Raw genomic sequence first — 12,218 nt, 5'->3', positions numbered from 1 at the left:
AACTAGAGGCCTGTGTTGCCGCACGTGGATTCTAACACTTTCCAACCCCACCCCCCACTCCCACCTCGTGCATCCCTACAATCTCCTGCAACATTGTAACACCAGAGTAGTGGGCCTGGGTGTGCTGTGTTGGCGAGTTTCTGTGGCAAGGATGATGATGACTCACTATGCACCATTGTGATGATACGCTGGTGCAAACTAGTTTGACTCCTACCTGAGCTCTGCATGCACGCTGGCACCTGAGTCCACATCTGGGTGGGGGGGAGGGGTAAGGGCACACTAAACACCCATGCAGGGCCGGATCAGGTTGGGTAGGGGGTGGGAGGGAATGTCTCCCTGCTTCTGGGGATGCTATGGCAGATATTGTAATGTGCTGCCACTGCATGCCACCTGCTGTAGCCAGTGAATGATTTGTGAGCCTTGATTTTCACAGTATTGGGGTGCTGAGGATCCTCCCCCAATGACATCAATGTGCAGGGTCCCTCCAGCGAAGGTCGGGGTGAATACATTCTTGTTGGAGGCTAATCAGGGACACATTAGTCACAGCAGTAGGATGAAGTAACATTGGTGCCAATAAAAGTGCCATCAAATTAAGTGTTAATATATGACAAGTGAAAGTGAAACTTCAAAGTGTCTAAATATTCCACCTAACTGGCGTACTCCTTTACCCATGCCATCTTTGTGCCGCTACAACTTTTCTTTATGTGGCGTACCACTATGTTTCGGTGTCTCTCCAGGATGTACATCAGAGGTGGAGATGGTCAGCTGCCTAACATGCCCCTTGGCCTGTGATGTCCTTGGTGATCATCCTCTGGAGGGTCTGGACCTTGAGGGCCCTGGCTGGCTTTCAGGTGTCATGGATGTATCCATGCCACCGAGTTCATCTCGCTGTCCCTGAGATGCCCCGGTGTCAGGAAGCGGGAATTCAGAAGGCATAGCCACTACCGCAGTCTGCTGGGTGGAAGGCCCCGGCACAGGCTTGTGCCCTCCCTCCTCCTCTTTCAGGATTCCTGGGGACCCCTGGATCACTTCATGGGACGGCGGTGCTTCTGCAGTGAGCTCCAGAAGCTCCAGCATCGCCTGGCCCTGCCAGTCTTGGAGGATCGCCCGCGTTCTTGCCGTGGTGGGCGAGTCCTCGGGATGGCCCTGAGTCAGGGGCCATCTGTCAATGGCAGCAGCAAGTGCCCTCTGAGACTGGGCCGCACTCTGCATCCCCTCAGCCACAACCCTTGGTGAGTTGGCCACATTCTCAAAAGGCTGCTGCCATAGCCTGTTGTGCCTCGGTGTCGTCCTGCAAGCTCTGCAGCCCCTCAGCAATGATTCTCTGTGACCTGGCCACATTTTCAAGGGCTGCAGCCATAACTCGCTGTGTCCCGCTGGTCTCCTGAAAGCTCTCGAGCCTCTGAGCCATTGGCTGCAGAATCTGGCAAAGCCTATTGAAGCCCTCAGCTGTGGCCTTCTGGGACTCCATGGTAGCCTACTGTGACTCGGCCATCGCTTAGACCCTGCCATTTATGGTGATGATTTCCTGCCCCAGGCTTTTCACTGTGGACACGCAAGACAGGCAGTAGCTGGTCCACCTGAAAGCTTTGGGACTTCTCCCAGCAGCCTTGTAGTCGGTTCAGTGTTGCTGTCAGCCCCTCCTGCATTCCCTGGCTCTGTTGCTGCATCTCCAACAGCTGAGGGAGAAGTGATCGGACAGGCCCAGAATGTAGCCTGGGGCCAGCTGAGTCTTCGCCTCTGGCAGGCCCCCACGTGCCAGAGGCCTTGGACATTCCCTCTTCCACTCGATGTACATCAGCAGATGTGCTGTGCGCACTCGAGAGTGAGCCAGATGCCTCACCACAAACATGACCCACCGATATGAGAGTCTCTGCGATGGTGAACTGCAAGGTGGAAGCCGAGACAAAACTGGTGCCGACCTTGGAGGTCCAACTATCACCTTCCTCTGAGGAGTCTTCTGATCTGTCATGGGGAGGATGGGTGGGAGCAACAGGGACACTGATGTCACTGTGATGCCAGATTGGCCTGGTCCACCTGGGTCCCTTCCTGCAACACAGGGCACAAGATTAAGTGCAAGGGAGGGACAGGAATCTGGATTGCATGCAACTTACTTCAGATATCTCCAATGAGTGGAGGATTAGGTGTTCACTTCTGTGTTCCAGCCCGACCTGGCTATCACTAATTGTGCCCGCTCCACAAAGGGGGTGAGGACCTGGATCCCTGACACAAGACCCCCTGTCTTCACCCTCTCTCGGCAGCTATGGGCATTCTTCTCCTGTGGGGACAGAAGGAGCCATGTAAAATCTGATGGCAGGAGTCCTGGAGTGTGGGGTGGCAAGGGTTTCAGGGGCTGGAAGAATGCAAGGTGCTGAGAGTGGGGAGATTTGGGGGTCACATAGGGGAAAGATGTGAGATCAGGTTTAACACTCAGCCTTGCTGCCCAGATTAGGTCATTCAGTTTCTTCTGGCACTGCTTTCCAGTCCTCCTGGCCAGTGCCCCCTCACTCACACATGCTGCCACTGCCTCCCCCAAGGCTGCATTGCCATCCCTTCTCTTGGGGGGTAAGAAGGTCTCCTGCCTTGCCTCTAACGCCTCCAGCATCCTGGCAAGATCTGTATTGAAAAATCAGGGGGCTGTCTTCCTCGAGGCAAGCTTCCAGCACCACCTGCCTGTCTGTCCATCCTTGGGGCTTTTATGGAGCTTTCCCTTGTTAGAGCAGATGAGCTGTAGACAGTTTGGGCGTGTCAAGCACCTGTTAGAGCATTTCAGTGAGTTTAATGCAGTTTGCCTTGTTACCATGGAGGGGAAGCCAAGTCAACACTTGCAGGTGTGCTGATGGGGGGTGGTGGGTGGGAGGAAATGTGCCTCTATGATGATCAGGGGCAGGGGATTAGCAATCAGGGGGTGATGAGGGTGCCATGTGCATGGGGGTCCCGGGGGTCGGTAATGTTGGTGGGGGGGGTGGGAGAGATGGTCCCTGATGTCTGTGGACTGAGGGGGAGGCTGTATCTGGCCCAAGGGAGGGGGTGTTGGGGGGGTGGGGGGGGTGGTTTTTGTCAAGAGAACTTACATTTTTTAGCTTTTTGTGCTAATGCACAGTTTGTGGCTCTGATCTGAGCTACAGGCTGTCTGGTGAGTTAAGCCCCACCTACTGCCTCTAGTGGTTTGAAAAGGTCTAGCCCATATTTTCAATGTCTAAATCCATAAGATTGGGAGTGAAAACTCACCGAAAAAACAGATCAGAAACTCTCCTGTTTTCACACTAGCTGGACACTTTGAAAAGAATCTCGTAAAATTCCACCCGTCAAGTCCCCTTGACCATTAATATCCATCGCCATGCAGTCTAAGCCTCCATGGTACCAAGCTGGGCTTTGATGGCAAGAAGCATGGATCTCATGACTTCGATCTGAGATTTCAATGCGGCATTCAGATGTTAGGTCACTGCTGCCCAAGCTGCAGTGAAAGCTGAGACGGCACTCTGTAAATGCTATCATGGAGAGGGCCACCACTTCCATGTTAGAAAGTTTGTCACAGAGCTCTGTGTGAACTCTGTGCTAAATTGCAGCTGGACTCCTCCATGCTCTTTGACTGAGGCTCTTTCACTTAACGAACTATGGATTTTTCTGTGCAATTGTTCTGTTGAATGTCACCATATTGAAATCCTCACCTAAGTCCCCTGCAGCAGAATTTGTCTGATACTTTGCCCTTCTTTGAGCTGGCACATGTCTATGCACAGGCTGTGGCCCAGTTGTGCCTGCTGACTCAACATGTGCTGATCCTGATTTTATACCACCTATAAAGTACACATGGAACCTGAGCTGGTAGCTGTTATTTTGATCAAGTGAGGATACTTCTCCATCAAACATCTGCTGCTGATCGTGCCCATAATGGTGAGGATGCACTATTGCCCAGGTGGCATTTCTTGGGTATCTAAAAGAATAAATGCAGAAGCAGAGGACTGGAGGGGAAGAAGTGAGTTGGGCTGGAAAGCAAGAGATCCATATTCACACTACTTGCATCTGAACATTGTGCAAAATGTGTGTGTGAAGTAAGATTTGAGAAAAGTGCATAAGGCACCTTCATCCTGAAGAATTTCCGCGATGCCAGATGCAATAGCCTCAATCACTATCTGTTCTACCTTGGATCACCATCTCTTCCAGTGTGTTTGGACAATACCGAATAGGCTTTCCCCCTTCTAGTACTCTGCTACTCTCACTAGTTATGTGCAGTCTTTCTTGTAAGAGGTGGAAGAATGTTAAAGTGTGTGATGCAATGTGTTTGGGTGATGTGCCTGCCATAAATGTAGAGCTGGGTATATGTGGTTCCACGAGAAGTGGGAGTGAGGCTAACAGCATCGTTAAGTGTGTGAGAATGAGGTGGGGCATCTGATCATTGGGCAAAAGTCCTGATTGCTGATGCCAGGAATTGACCTCTGTGATCAACTGTTCTTTTCAGGTGCTATATCTTGAGGGTCTTCCAGCTACCTATAAAAATATGACATCTTGTCAATCCTGACCTGCTGAGCTGAGCCCTCCAGCACTGATACAGAGTATCTAGGAGCCCCTTCTTTCACCTTTGCAGTTTCTTTCTTCTCTCAAAGACTCATTGGCACTGTTTAATTACTTGCTGTAGCCTGAGTGCACTAAGGAGCAGGCTGCCTTTAAGAAGGACAGGAAAGCTGGGCCCCCTGTTATACCTGCAATGAGCAGCACATTTTGAGCTGGGCTTCAAGTTATTAGCATTTTGGTGAACAGGCAGAATGGTTTGCATGTTGCCTGCCTCAATTCAACCAGGCCTTAAGCCTTAAGTTTTTTTCCCCATAATGTTCCCAGATATTTCCACGCGTGAGCTATTTCACTGTATTTATCATCTTTAACTTTTTAGCTTTCATTGTTGGATAAGTTCATTCACAGCTCGAAAGTGCTGATGAAATGCTGAAAGTTGTAATTCATTTTTAATATAAATAACAATGAAGATCGGCTGGGTTCTGTGAAGGGCAGGTGATCTGCTTCAACAGATTATCATCCAGGTGATAAAGATGAAAATGCACAAATGAATGTGTTTTCATTTGAAGAAGTTTGAATTCTCAGATGTTATTCTGCCTTTTTAAAATGTCTCTTTCATGTTATTTTATTTCCTTCAGAGGTGTAAGTTTGAAACTTGCAATTATGAGAAAAGCCAGGATTTCATGTGCAATTCCCTTGGAGTATATGCTCGTGCTTGTGCCATAAAAGGCCTGATATTGACAGACTGGAGAAATTTTGTGAATCAATGCAGTAAGTGTTCGATGAGAATTGTTGTTTTTTGATTTCAAAGCCATTAATAGTGCTTAGAATAGTTTTGATTAATTCTTGGGATGTGAGCGCTGTGGGCAAACCCAGGACTTATTCTTTAGAGTCATAGAGGTTTGCAGCATGGAAACAGGCCCTTCAGCCCAACCTGTCCATGCCATCCAGTCTTTACCACTAAGCTAGTCCCAATTGCCCACGTTTGGCCCATATCTATATCCATCTTACCCATGTAACTGTCTAAATGCTTTTCGTATTACCTCTGGTAGCTTGTTTCAGACACTCACCACCCTCTGTGTGAAAATAAATTACTCCTCTGGACCCTTTTGTGTCTCTCCCCTCTCACCTTAAACCTATGTCCACTAGTTTTAGATTCCCCTACCTTTGGGAAAGATGTTGACTATCTAGCTGATCTATGCCCCTCATAATTTTACAGACCCCTAAACAATCACCCCTAAGCCTCCTATGCTCCAGGGGAAAAAAATCTTAGTCTATCCAGCCTCTCCTTATAACTCAAAACCATCAAGTCCCGGTCGCATCCTAGTAAATCTTTTCTGCACTCTTTCTAGTTTAATAATATCCTTTCTGTAATAGGGTGACCAGGATCGTACATAGTATTTCAAGTGTGGCCTTACCAATGTCTTGTACAACTTCAAGACATCCCAACTCCTGTATTCAATGTTCTGACCAATGAAACCAAGCATGCTGAATGCCTTCTTCACCACCTGTTCACCTGTGACTCCACTTTCAAGGAACTATGAAGCTGTACTCCTAGATCTCTTTGTTCTATAACTCTCCCCAATGCCCTACCATTAACTGAGTAGGTCCAGCCCCGATTCGATCTACCAAAATGCATCACCTCACATTTATCTAAATTAAACTCCATCTGCCATTCATTAACCCACTGGGCTAATTGATCAAGATCCGGTTGCAATCCTAGATAACCTTCTTCACTGTCCACTATGCCACCAATCTTGGTGCCATCTGCAAATTTACTAACCATGCCTCCTAAATTCTCATCCAAATCATTAATATAAATAACAAATAACAGTGGACCCAGCACCGATCCTTGAGGCACACAGCTGGTCACAGGCCTCCAGTTTGAAAAACAATCCTCTACAACCACTCTCTGTCTTCTGTCGTCAAGTCAATTTTGTATCTTGTATTGCTTCTTCCTGATTGTTCTTGAAAATATAATGGTGAGCCACCTTCTTGAATTGCAGCAGTCCATGTGGTAGACACACCGACAGTTTTCTTAGGGAGGGAGTTCCAGGATCTTGACGAAGTGACAGTGAAGGAGTGGCGATATATTTCCAAGTCAGAATATTGTGTGGCTGGAAAGGGAACTCGCATGTGGTGGTGTTCCATGCATCTTCTGGTCTTGTTCTTCAAGGTGGTAGAGGTCATGGGTTTGTAAGGTGCTGTTAAAGGAATCTGAGTTGCTGCAGTATTTCTTGTAGATGGCACACAGTGTTGCCAATATGACTTGGTATTGAGGTGGTAACCTGCTTCGTTCTGGATGCTGTCAAGCTTCTTGAATGTAATCAAATAAATAGTGCTGAAATTTCTTAGTTGAGAGTAACTTTCACAGTTAATGCATTATAAACTAGGTTAAAAGATATGCTACTGTAGTGAGATCTGGAACTGTTAAATGAGAAACAGGCAGTAACATCTGAGTTAAACTGGCAGCTGAAAACCACAACTTACCCTCAAAGAGAGCTCTGCAGGTTAACCATGTGTTCAGAGCTCTGGTCCACATCAGATCGTTTATAGAGAACATGGATTCCCTTCTAAACAATTAAAGTCTGTAAGGAAGGCTTATAAGGAGTTCAGGAGACTTAAGACTATTCCAGAACATCTTTCAAACCTGACTTTGCACCACTTTGGAGTTCTTCTGCCCATAATGTAACTCCACAGCTGTGTGAAGTAGTCTCCCCAAATGTTTTGATACCACTTGGATCTCTTTTATTTGAAGTCAGATTGAGATTTACCATTTTTGCATCAATATCCAGCTGCAACTGTTTCTCATTGCCATGAAGCTGTGTTTTAGATGCCTGTACTTTGCTTTAAAATCCTTGTGTTTATTATAATTCTGGAAGAAATACCTTGACAATAAGGGAACAATTCCTGCAAGTGGTTTCTACTCATCTACTGTATTTTTGGCAGTTCATTTGAAGATTTGAAGAATTAGGGCGGCACGGTAGCACAGTGGTTAGCACTGCTGCTTCACAGCTCCAGGGACCTGGGTTCGATTCCCGGCTTGGGTCACTGTCTGTGTGGAGTTTGCACATTCTCCTCGTGTCTGCGTGGGTTTCCTCCGGGTGCTCCGGTTTCCTCCCACAGTCCAAAGATGTGCGGGTTAGGTTGATTGGCCATGCTAAAATTGCCCTTAGTGTCCTGAGATGCGTAGGTTAGAGGGATTCGTGGGTAAAATATGTAGGGATATGGGGGTAGGGCCTGGGTGGGATTGTGGTCGGTGCAGACTCGATGGGCCGAATGGCCTCTTTCTGTACTGTAGGGATTCTATGATTCTATGAACGACAAATAACAGATTAGCTGGAGAATCTGCATAGAAGTTTTGAATTATTTTGTTATTTGTTTTAGTAATTCAAAGTTAACAACTAAAATAATTTCAAAATTACCATGTAACCAATCCAAAAAGATTTTGCATTGTGCTGTATTTCAGAATGATTCATGAACTATGCTTAACTTTTGCTTTCAGAAATTTCTTGCCATGGCCTTAAGGTTTTCAGTTACGATTCTAAAGCATGCAACCATACCTGCTTTTCACTGTCCAATCCAGTCCTCGAATGCACTGAGAATGGTGTTCCAGTAGATGGCTGCAACTGCCCACCAGATACTTTTCTAGACGATACCAACACATGTGTTAGTGCATCCAGCTGTCCATGTTTTTTGCAAAGTGGTCCAATTATACCTGCTGGCAAGAGAGTCATCATTTTTGATCAAATGTGGTGAGTTGAATAATGAATGCGTTTTGCATTATTTCAAGCAGTTAAAATGTCAGCCGTCCTCAATCAAGTACAAAAGTAATAGTACCATTGTGGGCAAATCAAGCGGATATTACCTTGCATTAATGAATGCCTTGATCTGTTTCTGTATTTTTCTACATATGAGGCCACCTATAAACTATTCCCCTTTGCTGTTTGATCAGCAATTGCCATTTCTTTTATCAGACCCAATTTCAAATAGTTATTTCCGCTGACATAGTAGGGATAATTTTCATGCATTTAGCATGTCAGGAATTCCTGTAGGGACATGCAACCTATCAGAATATTGATGGGGTTGACCCCCATTGCCCTTGAATGTTTCGCAGGAAGCAATTGTTAAAATTTAAAGAGCTGTCTTTTGTAAAGTTTCTGACCTCACTATGATCAGCCACTGGATTTTGTGCTTACAGGTCAATGTAAACTTCCCTCATTAAAGAAACATGCTGAAGAAAAAATAAAATAGGGCGGAATTTCACCAAAAGAATTCTAAGTATTGTAACGATGAGAAAATGGGAGTTCTCCACGCCAGTCTTTGCGGTGAACTTAGCACTGCAATCTTCTGGCACTGTCTCAATTTTCTTGACAGCTGGGAGAATTGCACTGGATCAGGGGGAGGTGAGGGGGGGGGGGGGGGGGGGGGAGAGGGGGGGGTAGGGGGCGGGGGGGGGGGGGCAGAGCCTACACATGCCAGTGAAGCCGATGTCAAGCGCTGAGGCGCCATTTCGCACATACCACCTCCTACCCGCCTCCCCCCATGGACAGTGCACCCACTCCCCCTTCATTGGCAGCATTATCACCCCTCACACCGACATGGGCCATTGCCATCGGGGCATCAGGGCCCTCCTAATGGATTCCCTGGTGTATACCCCTGATATGCCCCCCCCCCGCCCCCCACTGTGATCCTCTCTATCATTTCCCCCCACACATCGGCCCCTGTGCATAACCCCCCACCCCCCCGTTAGATTGCATAGCCACCCGTCAGAGTGTGTAGCCCCTACCCCCACTCAGGCCCCAGTACACTTACAGTGCCCAACCAGGCACTGCCAAGTGCCAGTTGGGCACTACCAGGCAGGTGCTGCCCATTAGGCACTGCCTGGCCATGTCCCCGTCTACCCAGGGCTGCAATGGCCTCTGATTCTGCCAACATGGCCATGACGCCTGGTTTCCGCGCAAAGCAGTAGTGATTTTCTGGTCCTGGTGACACCTCGTCAACGAGGTGGGAAGCATCCAGAAGGGGTGAAGCAACCATCCTGGACTTGATAATTATAAGGATATCCAGGCAATCTTATGGTAAAGTAAAGTTTATTTATTAGTCACAAGTAGGCTTACATTCATATTGCAATGAAGTTACTGTGAAACACTTCGTAGTTCTTGACGGGAAGATGGCAATCGAATCGGAGTTTTGACCTCAGGCTATCTTCCTGGCTCACCACACTGATCAATGGGCGCTGTGAGCTGGTAAGATCATGCCCATAATATTTTGAGTGTCTTGAGTTCTGATAATCCTCGGATGCAGAATTAGAGTTACTAGATACTGAGATGTTCTTTGTAACTTTGTAGTATTTGTATGTCAATACATTTTGACATAGATTTTCATGAGTACTTCAGCTGTTGGGTGGAGAATTTATTGTGTGGGATGATAGGCCATTTTTGCAATCCCTCCAAAGTTGTCCTATCTGGTGGAGTCAAATAGGAATCATAGAATGCAATCAGTAATGTTCGGGACCATTTCACGTTCTTCAATGCTGACTTTCAAATTGTTAGATTGTGCTAAAGTGTTGCACGTGGATAGGCTCCTGAAGTTAACTGGAGTTAAATTCTCAAAAAGAGATGGGTGGATTTTGTGAAAAGATTCGAGTACTGAATGAATGAGAAAATGGAGTGTTTCAGTCTCGTTTTTGGGCGAGTTTAGAAATGTAATCTTATTGCACTTGTGGGGGAAGCTGGCTGCTTCACTGGTGAAGCTGGCTACTGAGCTCTAGGGGCACCGTTGTGCATGTGCCCTGATCTCCCAGTACTGAAAGATTTCCTACCACCCCTCCCCCCATCCACCCCATGGACATCGGGATTCCCCTCCATGGACATCGCCATTCTTCCCCCCCCCCCCCCCCCCACACACAGAGCTCCCTTTGCCATCCCCCCCCCCCACAGAGCTCCTGCCGATCGCCCCCCCGGCAATGCTCTCCCATCCCTGCAGGGTTCCCTCCCACCTTTGTAGAGCTCCTCGCTTCTCCTGCCCCTGTCCTGGCTCCACTCCACTCCAGCTCCATCCCATTGGCACTGTCCCTAGCACAGTTATGGTGCCCAATGGGCAGTGCCAGGCTACCTTGTGGACACTGCCAGGGTCCCTAGTGGGCAGTGCCAGCGTGCCGACCACTCGCGAGCTTCAATAGCCTCCGATTATTATCCCCCCCTCCCCAATCCAGGTCATCACATAGCCTAGAGAGAGATAGGAGGGAAAGTCGAGGCTTTTGCTTAATCAGGCTATGCCATAGAACAAGATCTACAGAACAACTTAGGAATATTGTTAGAAGTAGAAGCCCTTATGACTGGAAAATTTTAGTGCTGCAAAATAATTAGAAGATAATTTATTAAAAGAAGCCAAGCCTTAAGAATGGGATAATAAAAGCAAAATACTACGGATGCTGGAAATTTAGAAATTGAAATATTTTTCTAGCATTTTCCGTTTTTCAATAAGAAGTATTGGATAGTTGGAAGGAATTTGGAGAAGAGGTTGAGAATAACCATGTATCAACAATCATATCTAAAAAGCATTGCACATACCCTGACATATAGGGATAGGTCATCAAAGAAAGATGATTTTGCACCCAAAGAAGAAACTAAACAGATTTGAGTTCTTGCTGGCGTTTGTTTAAAGACAGAGGTCTGCAAGCTGCTCCCCCCACAAAATCTTTCTGAAAGCTTCAAGGCTGTTTACACTCATTATAGCAACTATATTTATGGTTGCTAATTGTATTTAAAGTGTTTTTTGAGTCTGTGAGAAGAATGTTCAGAACATTGGCTATTTGGAACACAAGAAACAGGGATAAGTTAGAAATTAGAGTTTCATTTAAATATTTTTCAATGGGTAATAGTTAAGCTGCTTCATTTGTTAGAGTTATGGTTGAACTGTGCTATTAAATAAAGTTTTACTATCAAAGATCACTAATTTGTCAGCAGAATTCCTCCTGGAGTGAAGCATCCTATCCTCACATTTATACCAAAATAAAAAAAAATTGTTGGGGTCTAGTCTGGCTTCCTAATGTAGTTTGGGATCCTGGTCCAGGACCCTTAAAACACTCAGACAAGATCCTATGCCACTTATGATGTAAAGGTAATACTATGGTGAAACATTCTACAATTGAGTAGATTTTGAGGACAAATATAACATGAGAAAATTAATTTTGAAGAAATACATCTTTAAGTTTCCAGTCTTGGGTGACCCAAAGGATATGAAATGAATCCTTATTAGTGACACTTCCCATGCCAACCATCCGGATGGTAATTTGAGTACAGCTAGGTTTACATATCTTTGGTGCGTAAGAATAAAATATTTTGTCACTTGGCTGAGAAACTAAGAAAATAAAAAGTGTGATACTCTATCTGTAGAGGGACAGACTCTAGGGGGCTCAAGTAGAAGTCTTAGCTTTGTATTTTACTCATCAAAGATCTTGAGGGAAATCACATTTATAAAAGCTTGACCCGTCAATGTGAGAGCCTTGTCTATGGGTTAATGTACATTCAACAAAGATCGTGACTGAGGAAAGGTTAATGAATGACCTTGCTGGTTTAAAAGAATTGTGGAGAGAAAAGAGATCTGTCAGACAAAATGAACCAATGCAAGTCATCAATTATTAGACTGCTTTACAAAAATAAAGCTTGCTCAAAGAAATTGTTGAAAGTCCTAGAAGAGAGAAG

The 12,218-nt window shown here is 46.1% G+C and overlaps 1 protein-coding gene across 1 annotated transcript in view; it reads left to right on the top strand.

Moving 5' to 3' along the window:
* Nucleotides 1-12,218, top strand: part of LOC144499245 (mucin-6-like) — a 185,375-nt gene that overhangs the window by 103,629 nt on the left and 69,528 nt on the right. The window contains exons 15-16 of the mRNA XM_078221362.1: nt 5,148-5,280; nt 8,015-8,264. Coding sequence (XP_078077488.1) covers nt 5,148-5,280; nt 8,015-8,264 — 383 coding nt within the window. The remainder of the gene's footprint in view (nt 1-5,147; nt 5,281-8,014; nt 8,265-12,218) is intronic.

The sequence above is a fragment of the Mustelus asterias genome, chromosome 9 (assembly GCF_964213995.1).
Source record: "Mustelus asterias chromosome 9, sMusAst1.hap1.1, whole genome shotgun sequence".
NCBI classification, from domain to species: domain Eukaryota; kingdom Metazoa; phylum Chordata; class Chondrichthyes; order Carcharhiniformes; family Triakidae; genus Mustelus; species Mustelus asterias.
The sequence above is the reverse complement of the archived record's forward strand: the minus strand, read 5'-3'. Positions and strand labels throughout refer to the sequence as shown.